The sequence below is a fragment of the Bufo bufo genome, chromosome 2, assembly GCF_905171765.1.
Source record: "Bufo bufo chromosome 2, aBufBuf1.1, whole genome shotgun sequence".
NCBI lineage: Eukaryota > Metazoa > Chordata > Amphibia > Anura > Bufonidae > Bufo > Bufo bufo.
In genome coordinates, this window is record NC_053390.1 from 208,106,993 (window position 1) to 208,125,123 (window position 18,131).

Consider the following 18,131-nt stretch of genomic DNA (forward strand, 5'->3'; position numbering starts at 1 on the left):
ACCAATGAAATATGGTATTAATCTCCACTTGTCCACCAATGTTATAAAACCCCTAACTACATACAGAGAGGTATAGAAAGATGCTAAAATCTGGATCCATATACATAAGGACATATACACATTGGGGACTACAATATTTGACTTGCAGATGAACACAGAATACATTGGGACTGCCGGAGGAGATAGCAGAGTACAGTCCTCGACCATTTCCAGTGGTCCCATAGAGAAGAAATAGAGTGGCAGTGTATATGTTTGGCCTGCTGCTCCATCAGGATGGGGGAACGGGATAGATGTGGGTCCCAGAGGTCAGACTTCCACTGATCAATAAGTTATCACCTATCCTGTAAAACTTGGAAAAACCCCTTTAACTTGCAGGATACCAGGCTGAACTGGATGGATGGATGTCTTTTTTTCAGCCATATAAACTATGTTACTACGTTAAAGCGGCTACCCACTTTGCAATATTTTTACCTTTAACACTGTATTGCTGCTGCAGTCGTCTTCATTAACTTTCATCCATATTTTTTATGGACCGGCTTCTGCTGCTGTAAATAGGCCATAGGCTTCCCCATTACATGCTCCTGTCCTGTCTTCTACTGCACAGACTCCACAACAAGCAGTCAGTGCGTCGGCATCGGCGTGCGGCTGGCTAGAGGCGAAAGTGCAAACTGGCGCTCGTACTAATTAGCTGCTCTCTGAGCTCAGGACACTGGAGGCAGGAGTTTATTCTACTGCACAGACGCTGAATGCTTATCGTGGACTCTGTGTAGTAGAAGACAGGACAGGAGCGGGCAATGCTGGCAAGACGGGGCAGCCTATGGAACCATTTTGAGGAATGTCATATCAAGGAGCCAGAGCTGTAAAAATAAAATCACAGGCCCTATTTACAGCATCCACCAACAAAAAGCACATGAAAAAGAACATGGATGAAAGTTAATGAAGAGAACGGCAGCAGGGACAGAAGTACAGTGAGTAAACTGAGAATATTGCAAAGGGGTTTTCCAGATCACTATGGTTTTTAGTTTCAAAGATTATTTATTGGAATTTTAAGGCAGTAAAAACGTATAAATATAAAAGTATCAAGACAATAAAAGAACAAAATAAGACAAAAAAAATATTCAAATGGAGTACAGACAAGAGTACATTAAAAACAATGGGGTTACATAGTCACGAACATCGCCGGTCAGTCAGCAAAGGTGAATGATTATTTATCACCTTGGGTATGAAAGTTATCTATTAAAGTAATACAATAGCATAAATCAATGGAATAGGAGGAGGACAACCAGGGCTCCCAGAACATTTAAAGGCATCAAATGTGTCTGTACGAATGGCTGTGAGCCTTTCATATAGTAATATCCTATTGATTCTATCCAATACCGCCTGATAACCAAGTGAGGCTGATCGCCATTTGAAGGCTATATGAATTCTAGCTGCCAAAAGTATATATATTGTGATAGCTTAAATCTGGCATATGTTAACCAAGAGGGTTTATCCCCCAAAAGGCATAAAAGGTAAGAATTAGGGCTGCACGATATATCGCTAAAATAACCGAATCGCGATAATCGGCAAATGCGGTTTGGTAATTCGGCCGAGCCGAAAATGCCGCGATTATATATGTACGGGCCCCTATTGATAAAAAAGTCCTCTGTCCTATTGATAACAGGTCCAGCCTCTGTACTTACTTTCACAATGAATGAACTGCAGCGACGAGCGGGAGCAAGCGAGGCAGCCGGCCGGCGCGTGACTGACGTCACTTAGTCACGCTCCTGCTTCCTGAATTAAGTGGGAGGAGCGTGACAGTGACGTCAGTCACGCGCCGGCCGGCTCGCTCTCTGCAGTGTGAGTGCATTCATAGTGAAAGTACAGAGGCTGGCCATTTTATGAATAGGAGAGTTATGTGCGCAGTTTAGGACACATTAAGGGACACATAGGGCCATGAGGGGGACCAGCATAAGATGCTATATGTGTGTCTTATGCTGGCCCCCCTCGTGGCCCCATGTGTCATAGCATACATCCCCCATAACAGTGCCCTCCGCAGGTCCCCCATAACAGCGCCCTCCGCAGGTCCCCCATAACAGCGCCCTCCGCAGGTCCCCCATAACAGCGTCCTCCGCAGATCTACACCTCCACAGATCCCCCACATAACAGCGCCATCCACAGATCCCCCACATAACAGCGCCATCCACAGATCCCCCACATAACAGCGCCATCCACAGATCCCCCACATAACAGCGCCATCCACAGATCCCCCACATAACAGCGCCATCCACAGATCCCACACATAACAGCGCCATCCACAGATCCCCCACATAACAGCGCCATCCACAGATCCCCCATAACTATGCCATACCCAGCCGCGTCAGCGGCTCATATGGGAAAATCCAAGCAAATAGACCTCTAGCACAATTCCCTTAAAATATCGCATCGCACATCGTTATCGCAATTTTTAGGGCCCTAATCGCAATCGCACAAAATTCCCATATCGTGCAGCCCTAGTAAGGATGTGGGGTAAGAACATCCCAGCACTGAGGATAATAGGGTGCTAATTCTGCTCCAAAACCTCCGTACTGTCAGACAGGCTCACCAGGTATGGAACATTGTGCCCTCCTCGCCACAACAATGAAAGCATCTTGAGGAAACCTCCGGATATATACGATGTAATCTAGCTGGGACCATATAGGTCCTATGTAATACCTTTATCGATGTTTCTGCCAGTGTGGTTTGCCAAGATCCCTTGGTAAGAGTCCGGGAGCGCTAGTACCATCTAGATATTGTATATTCCACACCCATGTCCTCCTCCTATGCTTTCATATATGGTAATTTATTTCCTTCTGGGGCCGCATTAAGTGTCCCGTAAATCCTAGACAACAGACCCCGTTTATACAGAGAGTAAGTGACAAAGCGTTCAAAGGGTGTAAAGTCTAGGATACTGTTAGATGGTCGTAGGGAGTGTAGGAAAGAGAAGATCTGGTGAGAATTAAACACCTCCCTCTCAGGGAGGTCATGTTTTTCTTTGAAGTCAGCTAGGGAAGTAAGTTTACCCCTAATCAGGAACCTATGTAAAGAACAAAGATTATTGGCACTCCACTATGCAAAAACATTTACCTGAAGTCCAGGAGGGAATGCAGGGTTCCCCAAAATGTATTCTAGCGGGGAATGCTTGGATTGTAACGATGATTTAAACCTAACAGACCTCCAGAGCAGCAAAGAGTAATGAGATAGAAGGGACCTAGAATGGATAATAGATGGTAAGGGGAGGCCAGACCAGATCAGGGCCCTCCAAATATATGGAGCAAACAGTGACTGCTCCAATAATATCCACAGCGGACATGCCTTTGGTTCCAAATGGGTTAGGAACAATTGTGCTTGTCTAGCTGCCTTGTAATATTTGATAAAGTCAGGGACCGATAGGCCTCCTTGGGACTTATGTCAACACATGACCTGCCTAGATATAAGGGGGCATTTATCTGCCCATATAAATTTCAAGATGTCTGCCTGCAGAACCCTTAGGTCGGTACTGGGAACCGTGGACAGGGAGAGTTCTAAATAAATAAAGAAGCCTTGGAAGGACCAACATTCTAATAATGTGAATCCTTCCAACCCAGGAAACTGGGAGGGAACTACAGGTCGCAAGATCCTCTCTAATTTTGCGGCAAAAAGGGATATAATTAGTTCTATAAACCATATCTAACCTTCTAGGCAATGATATTCCCAAATACAGGATATAGTGGGGTTTAAGTTGGAATGGAAACTTTTGTAAGAGGAGGGACCTGACCTGAGGCGGCGTGTTGCAGAGAAGGAGCTCAGATTTGGAATAATTGATAGAGAGCCCTGAAACCGCGGAGAAGGAGCCTAACACCTTAATTAAGGAGGGAAATGATATGACAGGATTAGTGATGGAGAGTAGAAGGTCATCTGCAAAGAGATTCAGCTTATGTTCAACATTACCCACAGAGAGACCAGCGATGTCAGGATGAGATCTAATGTGAATTGCTAGGGGTTCCATTGCAAGGGCAAATAGAGCCGGAAAAAGGGGGCAGCCCTGACTTGTACCTCTTTGGATCTTAATAGGTGAAAAATGTGTTGCATGGAGTTTAAGATGAGCTTCGGGAGTGGAGTATAAGGATTGAATGGCCCGTAGAAAGGGTCCCCTGATGCCCATAGCGGTCAGAACCCTGAAAGGCTTTTTCAATATCTAAAGCTAGTACGGCAAATGGGATGCGAGTCCTGTTAGCTTCTTGAATTAAATTCAGAATTTTTCGAATATTATCTGGGGCCTCCCTATCAGGTATAAAACCCACCTGATCTCTATGTATAAGGTCAGGCAGCAACCTATTGAGGCGGCGAGCCAATATGGAGGTGAATATTTTGTTGTCTAAATTGAGAAGGGAAATTGGCTTGTAGTTGGAAGGTTGGGGGTCCTTATTTGGTTTAGGTATTACAGCAATCTTAGCAGGGAGGAATTCCGAGGGAGGTGAGGCTCCCTGTAACAAATGGTTGCAATAGTGGGTAATATATGGGATTAGTAGAGGGGCAAATTTTTTATAATAAAGTGCCGACAATCTATCCAGTCCGGGGGCCTTGCCCATCTTCAAAGCTTTGATAGTGAACTCCACACCTCCTTCACCGTGACCTCCCCACCAAGGTCCGCTAATGCATCAGAGGAAACCTAAAGGGAGCGAGATAGATGTTAAGAAGCCACTCTCCACGGTCCCAGGGCCCATCTGGGGACTAGAATAAAGCTGCTGATAGAAAGCATCATAGATGGTATCAGGATTGGATGTAGTACATCCTGACAGGGTACGGATTTGAAACTCCTGATTGATCTTTTGCCTAGCCTTCAACAGACGAGCTAGAATCTTGTCACGTTTGTTAGGATATTTATAATAGTAAGAATCTGTGTTGTTAGAGAGGAGCATATTCAGTTGCAGCTTAGTATCTTTTACAGTTTTGAGCAGATAGAGTGACTGAGTCCGTTGGTGGGCTCGTATCAGTCTGCTTAGTTTGGCCTCCAGAGCAATTTGGGTAAAATTCTGTTCTTTCCTTAGTTGGGAAGCCACCCCAATAAGCCTCCCTCGTAGCTTTATGTGTGAGCCATATTACCATGGGATCTACCTCGGGTGTGACATTCTCTGCAAAAAAGGTTTGTAGCTCGGTCTGGAGTTGTTTATACAAAGCAGGGCGGGTTAGGAGAGAGTCAATCTCCATGAGTATGGAATATAACTTAGGCTTGCGAAAGCGAACTCCGCTATAAACATGTCATGATCAGACCATGATGACACAATATGCCTGGAGTATAGTAAGTAGGGTAAGCAAGTTGTGGAGGCTAGGACCATATCAATACGAGTATATACCTTGTGGGCCGGGGAGTAATACGTATAGCTCCTTTGTGAACCGATCTAAAATGGGATTAATGACAAAATTTAAGTCCCCACACCACAAAAGTTTATGGTAAGTGAGGGGTTAAATAATCAGTTTCACCTTATTGAAAAAGGGGATGGGATCGTCAGTTGGGGCATAAACATTAACTATACATAAAGTATCCTCCGTGTAGGTGCCAACCAAAATCACATATCTACCTTCAAGATCAATAATAGACTGGGATGTAAAAAAAAGAAAGGAGTTTTTCAGCATAGTGATCACTCCCCGGCTTTTAGAGTAATATGTGGAAGAGAAAAATCTAGCGTATTGTGGGTGGAGATATTTTGGGTGGAAGGTAGGAGTGAAGAGCGACTCCTGCAGGCGGACAAGGTCAGGTGCATGTTTAAGGTAAGAAGAAAAAGCTAACTTATGCTTCTGTGAGGAATTAAATCCCCTGACATTGCGAGTTAGAATCTTACACATAGTAAAATAAAGTATGGAGGAGCTTAGATACAATGAGTTGCCCGACGTGCCCCCTACAGGGATCTCTCCACATCCACCGACCAAAAATGCCCAGCGAATATTCAGATCGTCAAAGAAAATATTCCCCAGAGTTACATTTAAATAGTAAAACAGTAACATAGTGCTTATGGGCTGTGCCGAATCTGGCCAGCAAATTGGCATGGGCTAGATGGGGGGCCCGGGGGCACAAATAGACATCGATTCCACCCCAAGCAACCCTAGAACAGGAGGCAACATGAAAGTCCATCACGCCAAATCCCTTTGGAAAAAAGAAAGGGAGTAACGAGTAAAGTGAAAGAGTAGAGAGAAACCAGGAAAGACTCAGAAATAAGAGTACACTTGCGCCAGGTTCTTCAGACAGGGGTTGTCCTCCATCTCTGCAGGAGTAATAGGATGGTTGATAATCCTCAAGGGTCTTGCTTTAGGAAGTTGGTGCTCGCGGTGAAGAGGAGGTGGTTGATGGCACCTTGGTCCAGACTCTGGCTGGGCACTGTGGTAGTCATTTGTTCCAACAATATCCCATCTTGCTGTAATACTTCATAGCCCTCAGACGTTGAGCGAACCATGTGGGTGCGAGAGTTCAATTGAAAAGAGAGGGCAAAAGGGAACCCCCATCTGTAGCGCACCTGTGCTTTCTGTAAAGCTTGCGTCACCGGTCTCATTTCTCTGCGTCTACGTAACGTAAATGGCGCTAAGTCAGCGTATAAGTGCACAGACGTGGGGAGCCCAGGTAAATTGGGTAGATTCTGGGCCGCCGTTAGGATCTGATCTCTCACCTCTGGATAATGGAGTTTGAGAACTACGTCTCTCGGTAGATCTGGGGAGCGGGGCTTTCCCAGAGCCCTATGGACTCTATCCATTCGCAGCTGGCTTGATTCAGCCTGGGGAAGCAAGGCCTCAAACAATGTGCGCATTGTAGTTGGTAGATCTGAAAAAGTTTCAGGGAGGCCTCTGACCCTTAAATTCCCTCTTCGTGACCTATTTTCTAGATCTTCTATTTTCAATTCAAGCGCAGCTAGCTGAGCTGCATGAGAGTTAATGTCTTCCCTATCTGTGCCAATGGCGTCTGATATATCATCCATCTGTGTCTCCAGGTCAGACACTCTATTCCCTAGGTCTTGGATTTGGCGGGAAAACTCTGCGAGCGCTTGCGAAAGTTCAGAGCGGAATAATGTGGCTATGTTCTTGTATAAGTCGGCCTGACCTTGATCTGGGATAGCAGATTTGGACGGGTGACCACTTTCGGTGGAAGAGGCAGGGCTGGCCGGAGACGCCGCGGGATCCGCCATGATGTAGTGCCTGGTGAGTCGGAATATCTCCGGTAATGTCTGCGATAGAGCTGGTGTACCAGCAGTTTTGGTCTTGCCCTTGGTGCGGGTCATCTTCTGGGTCTCCAGCATGAGTGAAGGGTGCTGTTGGAGCCGTGAGGACGGCGCGAATGTCGGGATTAGTTCGGCGTGCGGAGCTGAGCTCACAGAAGCATGTCCTCCCATCACAATGGTTTTTACCAGATCTGCTCATGTAGTTGCTTCCCTCATGTAGATCTTCCCCATGCTTTTCTTTTTTCAATTTGGACTTTCCTGACCCATTTTCACCATATAACCCAATTACTCAGGTTTGTTTCCATTCTGTACACAGCACTTCCTGTTGCTGTTTCCAACCAAACCCATGATGCACTTCTCCTTTCTCTGCCACAGCTTCAGCACTGCCCCTAACACCACCCAGCTGGTTTATAGCTCCTCCCACCCAGCTAGTTACATAGACACTCCCCTATCACTTCCCCACCCATGGTCATAACATCACAGGAAATAAGAATGGACGGGTCATGTGACCACAGACCAGAACGGAAGATAGGAGCAATTAATGTAAAAAATTTAAAAATATAAAAATACATTACAAACCACAGCTACCCTCATAAATGATTAAAGGGTGCAGATGCAAACCAAAAACCCTTTTAGAGTCATCGAGCCTTCTATACACAAAGACAATTGTAGAAGTGCCAATAGACTCACCGGCCTGTGGTAATATACACTGTGCAATCACATCCCGCAATTTTTCAAGCGCAACATTAGCATCTTCAGTTCCATTCTCAGGGTCTTGGATGTAAACACTATCCTTCGGCTTTGTCCTGAAACCAAACCACATAAATTATCGTTTGCTGCAATACATTTAGCCGGAGCCAAACACAGCAGCACAATTCTCTCTCTCATACGGGGCTTCAGACTAACTATTGTACAGGAGAACTGTGGCAATGAATGCTTCCACCCACTGGCATTAGGAAAGAGACTGTAGTCCCTTAAAGGGGTACTTAAGTCATGTGAAGTTAGATTGGTGGGGGTCCTAGATTGGTGGTAGACCCTCTTTGATCACAAGAACGGGGACCTCATACCCCAAGTAGCCCCCTGAAATGAATGGAGTAGCCACTCGGTCATGAACGCAGCTTCTAAGGGAGCTCTGGAGTCAGAGGTAGAACCCCCACCAAACTGATAGTTATTCCCTATACTGTGGATTGGCGATAACTTCACATAACCAAAATACCCCTTTAAGAATGCAGCAATTTCTTTCAGTCAGTCGGATGGTCTATTCTGAGGATAATACCCGGACACAGCGGATCAATGTGAAATATCACAGGATTTGAGATGTTTCCTAATTTGGGACGTGAAACAAGAGCTGAATATCATGTATTGATGATGGAACATCTTAGAATTAGACAGCATGTGACCAGCATACTAAAAAGTTATATATTTAATGTATTTAGGAGATGGATGTACAGTTTTCTTTGGCTGGAATATCCTTTACAACACAATCTAAATGACATGTCAGAAAATGACTGGATGCCTGGGCATGGCCTTTAAAAAAAAAAAAAAAAAAAAAAGGCATGGCCACAAAATGTTTTATTCTCTGTCCCGTTAGAAAGTACATGATGTAAATTGTAGTGAAGGTAATAGTTTAACTGGTAGTTGGAGTTATAAGGCTACCCTCACATCTGCGGTAGGGTGACTCAGCTGTCAAATTCAGCACAGAATGCTGGGGATTGGCTGGACACAAACCGCTCCGTGCCGTGGTTTCTGTCAGGCCAATTCTTGAAATTTTGGCCCGATTTCCGCTAGACCCCATTATAGTTAATGAGGCCGGCAGGCATTCCGTTGGCATCTGGTAGTGCTGGATCTGTTCTCTGCCGGAACCGCTGCCACAGATGTCAAAGTAACCCAAGTTATCCTCTCCCTTCAGGTCCTCAGCTGTCATGTGACCGACACCGACTCTCCAGCTGACACGGCTTCTTGTGTGTGGACAGGAAGTCAGTTTCTCTATTCGTTCCTATGACGGCCTTGATGTGAGTCTCATAGGAATGAATAGAGAAACTGACTTCCTGTCCACACATAAGACGCTGTGTCAGCTGGAGAGTCAGAGTGTCAGTCACATGACAGCGGAGGACCTGAAGAAAGAGGATAACTCACAGATACAGCCACTGGTAAAAAGATTACTTTCACTACAATTTATATCATGTACCTTATAGAACAGTCCAGAGAATAAAGATTTTGTGGGCGTGCTTTTTCAAGTTGAGAAATAAAGAAAATATTTACCCCAACAATTTTCTTTTCCGCAGAATTGGATTATTGACAATATTCAATGGTTTCAAGTTGACATTCAGATCTTGAATTCTCATGTTGGCAAGCTGCTCAGCATGGGCTTGTTGTATCCCAGCAACCATAACCTGCAATGGAAAATGCCACACATGCTAATTAGTTCCTCTGGATCTCTCCAAAGACACAAAATTATCTTAACGCCAGAGGATAGCGGATGAGTCTCTCATGTGCTATTATGCTGACAAGTGCAGAACGTCTGCCCTTTATTATACACCGGCAATGCAAATAGCAACAATTTACAACAGGAAAATAAAGGGGTTCCCCAGGAATTATTTCCCGGAGAACCCCTTTAAAGTCAGTAAAAGTCAGTGTCTGTAAAACTGATCAAGTGTCGAGACCAGGAGATACAGTGCAGACACAGATGACAGGTCTTCGCAATTGGGGAGCAGCAGCTTAACACATAAGTTCTGAGACCTCTCATCAGTGCCTGCGCTGTATCTTCCAGACTCTGTGCATCTCCTGCTGCACTGAGCAAGCGCAGCGACCAGGACATATAGTACAGGCAAAGATGACAAGTATCAGCCATTGGGGAGCAGCAGGAGAACTTAGAACATGTGCCGAGACCTGTCATCTGTGCCTGAACCGCATCTACCGCCTAAAACACCGGTATTAATAAATAAATGTGCCCCATAGTTCTTGTATTGTAAGTATAGACAATGTGCAAGTCTGGATGTGCCAAGTGCAATGTATGAGAGTTATCTGACATAATATCACAGAATACCCCACATTCTGGCTGATCAACTGTTTCAGAGTACCGTTACTACAACGCTCCATCCACTGCGCATTGGAGGGGGAAGGTAACTGCAGTACTGCTCTCATTCACTTCAGTGGGAGTAGCTCTCCAGTTACCAGCTACTCTAAAACCGCTGATCAGTGGGAGTGCAGGTTGTTGGAACACTGATGATCAGCTATTGATTGCTCAACCCGAGGATAGGCCATCAAATAGCAAAATCCTGGACAACCCTAGTAATAGAGCTGTCATTACATCAACTACACTTAAAAAAAAAAAAATAATAATTATAATAAAGGCCTTATCCGTTTTAGGCCTCTTTCACACAAGCGATTTGGATTGCGTCAGGATCTTCTCAGAGAAAAACTGATTGTTCTGCACGCAAGTTCGATCAGTTTTTTCTTGCGTTCAGTGTGTGTGGTCTTTTTCCATCCAGACTGCATGTTTTTTTTTTTACGCACGTGAATAGAACTGAAGAATAACAATCTACATCTCCCAGCAATCATCAGTAAAAAACACATTGCATCTGCATGCCCTCAGTTTTTCGCTGAAGCCCCATTCACTTCTATGAAGCCAGAGCTGTGTGAACCCCCACCCCAAAAAAAAAACAAACACACACAATATTTTTCCTGAACGTAAAGATGATGTGTGAAAAACAACGCAGATGTACACAGATCCATTGAAATGAATGGGTCAGGATTCGTTCTGGATACTATGCGTTCGCTACAAGCATCGCATATTGATAGAAAACTCGCTTGTGTGAAAGAGCCTTTAGGGCTGGTAAAAAGGATCTCTGTCCACAAAGTGAGGAAAAAAAAAGAAAAAAATCATGAGCTACATGGGGATTTGCCCCAAGCATGGCATAGTGAAAATCGATATTGCTGCTACTATAATAAGCTGCAGTTTCAGTCTGCACCTGTCCCATGTGAACATACCCTAAAAATGGTCTGTGCAACCATTTTATCCTGGAGATTATGCTGAAACATTGCACTATGACTATACCATGCTTAACCTCTTAAGGACACATGACGTACCGGTACGTCATGATGTCCTGGTACTTAAGGACACATGACGTACCGGTACGTCATGTGTTGTTCCGATCACTGCCGCCCGGCCGGCAGTGATCGGAACCCGGTGCCTGCTCAAATCATCGAGCAGGCACCTAGGCTAAATGCGCGGGGGGGTCCCGTGACCCCCCCATGTCGGCGATCGCGGCAAACCGCAGGTCAATTCAGACCTGCGGTTTGCTGCGATTTCTGCAGTTTCTGATCCCTGCGGTCCCTGACCGCGGGGATCAGAAACTTTAGTATTCCTAAAATCGATCTGTATCCCTCCCCCTGCACCTCCCGAGTGATTTTAGCCCGGTGGGAGGTGCAGGGGGAGGGTTGCGGGCGGTGTGGGCGGTGCGGGAGGCGGGCGGTGCGGCAGGCGGGATCGTGATCCCCCGCCCGCCTCCCCTGGTATAATCGTTGGCTTCTAGTGGGTATACCAGGGTGCCAGCACATTGCTGGCACCCTGGTATAAACGGCTGACATCTGCGATGCGATGTCAGCCGTTAACCCTTTCCATACAGCGGTCCGTACGGACCGCTGTATGGAAAAGGTTAACAGCGCAGGGAGCTCCCTCCCTCTCCCATCGGGGGGCTGCTGTGCCTTTGCAGCCCCCCGATGGAGAGGGAGAGAGCCCCCAGAGAGCCCCCCTCAGCCCTGTGCTTACCCTTCCCCGTCTGCGCAGTTCTGAGCAGACGGGGAAGGTTCCCATGGCAACAGGACGCCTCTCAGGCGTCCTGCTGTCCATGGTGCTGAACAGATCTGTGCTAAAAGCATAGATCTGTTCAGTGTAAGTAAAATACAGTGCATTACAATATATATTGTTCTGTACTGTATTATACAGACATCAGACCCACTGGATCTTCAAGAACCAAGTGGGTCTGGGTCAAAAAAAAAGTTAAAAAAAGTGAAAAAAAAGTAAAAATCAAAAAACACATTTATCACTGATTAAAAATGAAAAAAATAAAATTCCCTACACATGTTTGGTATCGCCGCGTCCGTAACGACCTGATCTATAAAACGGTTATGTTACTTTACCCGAACGGTGAACGCCATAAAAATAAAAAATAAAAAACTATGATGAAATTGAAATTTTGCCCACCTTACTTCCCAAAAAAGGTAATAAAAGTGATCAAAAAAGTCGCATGTACGCCAAAATAGTACCAATCAAACCGTCATCTCATCCCGCAAAAATCATACCCTACCCAAGATAATCGCCCAAAAACTGAAAAAACTATGGCTCTTAGACTATGGAAACACTAAAACAGGATTTTTTTTGTTTCAAAAATGAAATCATTGTGTAAAACTTACATAAATAAAAAAAAAAGTATACATATTAGGTATCGCCGCGTCCGTATCGACCGGCTCTATAAAAATATCACATGATCTAACCCCTCAGATGACCACCGTAAAAAAATTAAAATAAAAACGGTGTAAAAAAAGCCATTTTTTGTCATCTTACGTCACAAAAAGTGTAATAGCAAGCAATCAAAAAGTCATATGCACCCCAAAATAGATGCCAATCAAACCGTCATTTCATCCCGCAAAAAATGAGACCCTACTTAAGATAATCACCCAAAAACTGAAAAAACTATGGCTCTTAGACTATGGAGACACTAAAACATTTTTTTTGTTTTAAAAATGAAATCATTGTGTAAAACTTGCATAAATAAAAAAAATTGTATACATATTAGGTATCGCCGCGTCCGTGACAACCTGCTCTATAAAATTACCACATGATCTAACCTGTCAGATGAATGTTGTAAATAACAAAAAATAAAAACGTGCCAAAAAATCTATTTCTTGTTACCTTGCCGCACAAAAAGTGTAATATAGAGCAACCAAAAATCATATGTACCCTAAACTAGTACCAACAAAACTGCCACCCTATCCCGTAGTTTCCAAAATGGGGTCACTTTTTTGGAGTTTCTACTCTGGGGGTGCATCAGGGGGGCTTCAAATGGGACATGGTGTAATAAAAAAACTGTCCAGCAAAATCTGCCTTCCAAAAACCGTATGGCATTCCTTTCCTTCTGCGCCCTGCCGTGTGCCCGTACAGCAGTTTACGACCACATATGGGGCGTTTCTGTAAACTACAGAATCAGGGCCATAAATAATGAGTTTTGTTTGGCTGTTAACCCTTGCTTTGTAACTGGAAAAAAAATATTAAAATGGAAAATCTGCCAAAAAAGTGAAATTTTGAAATTGTATCTCTATTTTCCATTAAATCTTGTGCAACACCTAAAGGGTTAACAAAGTTTGTAAAATCAGTTTTGAATACCTTGAGGGGTGTAGTTTCTTAGATGGGGTCACTTTTATGGAGTTTCTCCTCTAGGGGTGCATCAGGGGGGCTTCAAATGGGACATGGTGTAAAAAAACAGTCCAGCAAAATCAGCCCTCCAAAAACCAAATGGCGCACCTTTCACTCTACGCCCCGCTGTGTGGCCGTACAGTAGTTTACGGCCACATATGGGGTGTTTCTGTAAACAGCAGAGTCAGGGCAATAAAGATACAGTCTTGTTTGGCTGTTAACCCTTGCTTTGTTAGTGGAAAAAATGGGTTAAAATGGAAAATTAGGCAAAAAAATTAAATTCTCAAATTTCATCGCCATTTGCCAATAACTCTTGTGCAACACCTAAAGGGTTAACGATGTATGTAAAATCAGTTTTGAATACCTTGAGGGGTGTAGTTTCTTAGATGGGGTCACTTTTAGGGAGTTTCTACTCTAGGGGTGCATCAGGGGGCTTCAAATGGAACATGGTGTCAAAAAACCAGTCCATAAAAATCAGCCTTCCAAAAACCATACGGCGCACCTTTCCCTCTACGCCCCGCTGTGTGGCCGTACAGTAGTTTACGGCCACATATTGGGTGTTTCTGTAAACGGCAGTCAGGGCAATAAAGATACAGTCTTGTTTGGCTGTTAACCCTTGATTTGTTAGTGGAAAAAATGGGTTAAAATGAAAAATTAGACAAAAAAAATGAAATTCTCAAATTTCCTCCCCATTTGCCAATAACTCTTGTGCAACACCTAAAGGGTTAACAACGTATGCAAAATCAGTTTTGAATACCTTGAGGGGTGTAGTTTCTTAGATGGGGTCATTTTTGGGTGGTTTCTATTATGTAAGCCTCGCAAAGTGACTTGAGACCTGAACTGGTCCCTAAAAATTTAGTTTTTGTAAATTTCTGAAAAATTTCAAGATTTGCTTCCAAACTTCTAAGCCTTATAACATCCCCAAAAAATAAAATATCAATCCCAAAACAATTCAAACATGAAGTAGACATATGGGGAATGTAAAGTCATCACAATTTTTGGGCGTATTACTATGTATTACAGAAGTAGAGAAACTGATACTTTGAAATTTGCAAATTTTTCCAAATTTTTGTTAAAATAGGTATTTTTTGGTGCAAAAAAAATAATTTTTTTGACTTCATTTTACCAGTGTCATGAAGTACAATATGTGACGAAAAAACAATCTCAGAACGGCCTGGATAAGTCAAAGCGTTTTAAAGTTATCAGCACTTAAAGGGACTCTGGTCAGATTTGCAAAAAATGGCCTGGTCCTAAGGTGTAAAAAGGCTGTGTCCTTAAGGGGTTAAAGGGAACCAGTCAGCTGCACTATGCTAGCCTCACTGAGGGCAGCATAGTGCACGGACAGACCTGTCAGTATTTTAAGAGCACTGACCTGTCGAAGCTGCGCCAGTGCTGGGAGGGAGACGAATCCGATTCAGGTCTCTGTCCCCACCTTCCGCCACCTCCAGATGATGTGTGACAGTTTTCTTTCCTGTTGTGCATAGCTTAGGCAGGGTGCAGAATCTCCTTATTGGCAATGCCCCATGGGAACCGAAAATGAAACGAAGAGGACCAAGGAAGGAAGGGATAGGGTGCCACTTTCAAGAGGTGGTGCTGGCAAGATGGTCCTCCTCCTCGGGAGAAACATCTTTGCATATTATTTTCCCATAGAACATTGCTAATAAGTCTCCATACCATGGAGCACTTCCAGCAAGTCTCCATACAGTACTGGTCTCTTTAAGGAGATTCGGCACCTTGTCAAGCCGCATTCAAAGCATCGCACCCAGCCAGCCAGCATCCTACTCCGTACTGAGAAGGGGCAAGCACCCTGAAACAACTGTCTATGGATGGATATTTGGCTTCGCCATATTCTCTTGTCAAATCCTAAGCCTTGTTGGAAAGTTGGATTTTGAGCCACTTCCAAGAGGTGGGGCTAGTAAGATGGTTCTCTTCCTTGGGAGATGCCTCTGTCCATACCTGTTGCATAGGAAAGAAATCTGTCAATCATCGTCTGGAGGAGAGGTCCTGACTGACACCACAGCAGTGAGGCTAGCATAGTGCACCAGACAGGTTCCCTTTAAGCCTTCTAAAGTAATATCGATGTGATGTGATCACGTGAAAGCAACGTCTGGATAAGTTTGCTGTACAAATATAAATTCCAAACCACACTCACATACATAAACCATTATACAATCTGTACATTATGTAACTGGCAGAGAGAAAATTATCAAAATACAACCTTATCCATCATCATCTGCGCAGATGGCAAAATGTTATCTAGAGCTTCAGTAGAGTTCAGCCAAGGGTGGTCAAGAACGCCTTCAATTGTCAAACGCTCCTCAGGCTTAACCTTCAGCAGCCTGGAGGGAAAACAGTTTTAGACACTATCCTCAGTCATGTGAAAAGTGAGCTTTACTCACAAACAATGCGAAGAAAAGAGCAAAAGCTTCATATAAATACATGACTATACTAGAATCTCTCAGCAATCATCAGCATCGCAAATCGAATCTGGAAAGGCATGTTTGCTCTTGAAAATATAAAGTATTTGTGCATCAAAAAACACTTAAAAAGAACAATAAAAGTATTTGAATATTGTACAATATACAATAGTTTCCTGGCTAGAATTTTAAGGGGATTGTCCCAAATTTAAACTTATCACCTATCCACACAATAACAGAGGTACTAAGCCCCCCCCCCCCCCTCCTAAATGAATGGAGCAGCACTCAAGCATGTAGGAGAGAAGTTTAAAGAAGCACTACCACAAACATTTTTACTCTTAGACCTGTTAGAAATGTACTTGATGTAAACTAGTGAGGGTAATCTTCTTACCAGTGACTGTATTTGTGAGTTATAACCTCCCTTCTGATCCTCAGCTGTGTCATGTGACCAACACTATTCTCCAACTGACACAGGACAGGAAGTCAGTTACTTCTCTATTCATTTCTATGAGACTGACATTGAGGCTCCCATAGGAATACATAAGGCTACATTCACACTAGCGGCACGGACCTCCGGCAGGCTGTTCCGTCGGGTGAACGTGTGCCCCCAGACTGCCGCTCCGTCCCCATTGACTATAATGGGGGCGGGCGGAGTTCCGGCGGAGGCACGGCAGCACGCGGTGAGAGGCTGCCGAAATAAATGTCGGACATGCCGTAGTTTTGTTCCGGCAGCCTCTGCCGTGCCTCTGTCCCCTCCCTATTATAGTCAACGGGGACGGAGCGGCAGTCCGGGGGCACACGTTCACTAGCGGCAGGACGGATGCGACAGGCTGTTTACCCAACGGAACAGCCTGCCGAAGGTCCGTGATGCTAATGTGAAAGTAGCCTAAAGAAACTGACTTCCTGCCCACACATAAGATGCTGTGTTATTTGGAAAGTCAGAGTGTTGGTCACATGACACGGCTGAGGATCAGAAGAGAGGGGATAGCTCACAAATACAGAAACTGGTAGGAAGATTACTTTCACTACAGATTACATTGTGTACCTTTCTAGAAGGTCAGAGAATACATTTTTTGCGGACGTGCTTCTTTAAAGGAAATGTGTCACTAACAATTTTATTCGTCAGTTAAAACTAAATAGGAACACATATCCTTTTTTCCTGATCTGTTTTTTTCCCCCCTCGGATTACAGAGTTATTTATTCTGTGTCCTGAACATGATTATGGTGGCGGCCATCTTGCCTAAGTTGTTCTTAACAGCGTTTAGAAAGCATTAGGAAAATTGCTTTACAGCAACTAGGGTTGTCCCGATACCACTTTTTTAGGACCGAGTACAAGTACCGATACTTTTTTTTCAAGTAGTCACCGATACCGAATACCGATACTTTTTTAAAATGTCATGTGACCGTTTTGGGGGATCTGTGGATGACGCACTGTCATGTGGGGGATCTGTGGATGGCACTGTTATGGGGGACCTGTGGATGGCACTGTTATGGGGGATCTGTGGATGGCACTGTTATGGGGGATCTGTGGATGGCACTGTTATGGGGGATCTGTGGATGGCACTGTTATGGGGGATCTGTGGATGGCACTGTTATGGGGGATCTGTGGATGGCACTGTTATGGGGGATCTGTGGATGGCACTGTTATGGGGGATCTGTGGATGGCACTGTTATGGGGATCTGTGGATGGTGCTGTTATGGGGGATCTGTGGATGGCACTGTTATGGGGATCTGTGGATGGTGCTGTTATGGGGGATCTGTGGATGGCACTGTTATGGGGGATCTGTGGATGGCACTGTTATGGGGATCTGTGGATGGCACTGTTATGGGGGATCTGTGGATGGCACTGTTATGGGGATCTGTGGATGGCACTGTTATGGGGATTTGTGGATGGCACTGTTATGGGGATCTGTGGATGGTACTGCTATGGGGTGGGATATCTGTGGATGGCATTGTTATGGGGTGGGGGGATCTGAGGATGGCATTGTTATTTGGTGGGGGATCTGTGGATGGTGCTGTTATAGGGGATCTGTGGATGGAACTGTTATGGGGAGGATCTGTGGATGGCATTGTTATGGGGTGGGGGATCTGTGG

The 18,131-nt window shown here is 44.6% G+C and overlaps 1 protein-coding gene across 2 annotated transcripts in view; it reads right to left on the bottom strand.

The window, feature by feature from the left end:
* MAPKAPK5 (MAPK activated protein kinase 5) overlaps positions 1 to 18,131 on the bottom strand; it is a 70,722-nt gene that overhangs the window by 6,547 nt on the left and 46,044 nt on the right. For both annotated transcript variants that reach the window (XM_040416058.1, XM_040416057.1), the window contains exons 10-12: positions 15,839 to 15,959; positions 9,468 to 9,598; positions 7,896 to 8,011 (exon numbers count right to left, since the gene is read on the bottom strand). In XM_040416058.1, coding sequence (XP_040271992.1) covers positions 7,896 to 8,011; positions 9,468 to 9,598; positions 15,839 to 15,959 — 368 coding nt within the window. The remainder of the gene's footprint in view (positions 1 to 7,895; positions 8,012 to 9,467; positions 9,599 to 15,838; positions 15,960 to 18,131) is intronic.